The sequence below is a fragment of the Amphimedon queenslandica genome, unplaced genomic scaffold (assembly GCF_000090795.2).
Source record: "Amphimedon queenslandica unplaced genomic scaffold, v1.1 AMPQUscaffold_9855, whole genome shotgun sequence".
In the NCBI taxonomy this organism is placed as follows: Eukaryota; Metazoa; Porifera; class Demospongiae; order Haplosclerida; family Niphatidae; genus Amphimedon; species Amphimedon queenslandica.
This window is the reverse complement of record NW_003549873.1, coordinates 1-1,626: the sequence shown is the minus strand read 5'-3', so window position 1 is coordinate 1,626 and position 1,626 is coordinate 1. Positions and strand designations below refer to the sequence as shown.

General features: G+C 33.7%; 1 protein-coding gene across 1 annotated transcript in view; it reads right to left on the bottom strand.

The window, feature by feature from the left end:
* LOC109590555 (uncharacterized) overlaps positions 1-1,606 on the bottom strand; it is a gene marked incomplete at its 3' end in the record, with an annotated part of 3,594 nt that extends 1,988 nt beyond the window's left edge. The window contains exons 1-4 of the mRNA XM_020006458.1: positions 1,452-1,606; positions 1,172-1,388; positions 1,086-1,139; positions 747-1,038 (exon numbers count right to left, since the gene is read on the bottom strand). Coding sequence (XP_019862017.1) covers positions 747-1,038; positions 1,086-1,139; positions 1,172-1,283 — 458 coding nt within the window. The remainder of the gene's footprint in view (positions 1-746; positions 1,039-1,085; positions 1,140-1,171; positions 1,389-1,451) is intronic.
* Positions 1,607-1,626: the final 20 nt, after the last annotated feature.

Genomic DNA, 1,626 nt, shown 5'->3' with positions numbered 1-1,626 from the left:
TAAGTGAAATAACTGTTTTGTGTGTATGCTCATNTCATGCATTGTGCAGTGTGAGTTCATTCATGATATTGGGATATAGTTCCAATTAAAAATTATGAATCTCAGTATAAAATTACACCTCTTTATTCTGCAATAGAAGGTTGTTATACCACTGCTAGTACGAAGAAGACTATTTCTTTATCTGCAGTCGTGTAGGTTGATGGTATAACAAACACCTTTATACCTTAGTACAATTCAAAGTAAACACAGTAATACCTTCAAGCCTTCATAATCCTTATCCTTATAATACTACTGGGTATCAATGGTGTTACACTATCACAGCTGAATACAGATGATGCTACATACCAGATTCTTCAAGTTCTTGCCAATAACACAGCTAGGCAGCAATCACAAGCCCAAGCACACACTGATATGCTTCAAGGTCTAAATGGTAGTATCAGTCAAGTCTCACAGCAGTTGGGAAGTAAAGTTGATAAGATCAGTGATTTTGGCACCATTTTCGGAAAAAAAACATTGGCTATAGTCTATGGTTTTTTCTGAAATTGGCTCATTTTAAAAATGGCCATAACTCAAATAATTTTATTCAGAATCACCTCAAACTTATTACACAGCAAAAGTACATCAAAAATTGGGTGGAATAGATTTTATAATTATCAAAAATAAAAAAGGCACATTATAATTAAATGTTTGGCAAATACAAAAGCTATTGTTTATATTGTTCATATTTACTAATCATATTATCATACAGTTTGTTAGCTAGTATGGTATTTTCATCTTTGAGTATTTCTAAAATATACTCTTGTACCCCCCCCTCACGGTGTACAGAGTCTCTAATAATGTCAAGTAGTTGATCCATTCTCTGGTCAGTGGTACGTCCACTGTGTTCATCAGTAGCTTTCTTCTTTTGTCTATTATTTATTATATTCTTCTCTAATAACTTCTCTGCTAAGAAGTGAAGATCAATCCCACAGTGTTTGAAAGCTGAAATACATTCTGACATCACTCTATAAGCAACTTCTGGAATAACTGGTGCAATAACTAATAGATGAACATGAAGTTAAATTAAATAAATATTTTAGCTTTACCTAACTCTGCTCGTGCTCTTTCAGTTGATGTGGCAGCAACAACTGATGGAACAACTAATAAGTAATTCAATAAATAATTAGAGTACTTGATGAAGGAGTGGTTGGTAATAAGTCATTCTTTGATACTTCAATATTCCATTGAACAGTAGATGCATCAGATGATATTTTTATACCATCAATAGATAAAGCATGGGACATCTCATCAGCAACAGGTTCAGACTGATCAGGTTTTACTGATACTTGAATGTATGGAGGCTCAGAACTTTTACTAGCACTATAATCAACAACATGACTCTCAGTGATCTATCAGAGAAGATTAAGAATAATTAAAATAACATTGAGATAATATTCAATTCATTATCTCACCACAGGAGGGTTGCATTGAGTGAATCTCCATCCTTTTATATTCTTAGAAGGAAAATCGGTCACTTTTAAATGATGATCTTTGTCCTTGGAAAATGTAAAACGAAAGGTCGTTTGCAATTTACCCAGGAGGGACTGGATGGCAGAATCTCCTTGGAAAAGCTGCAGAAAAGCCAAT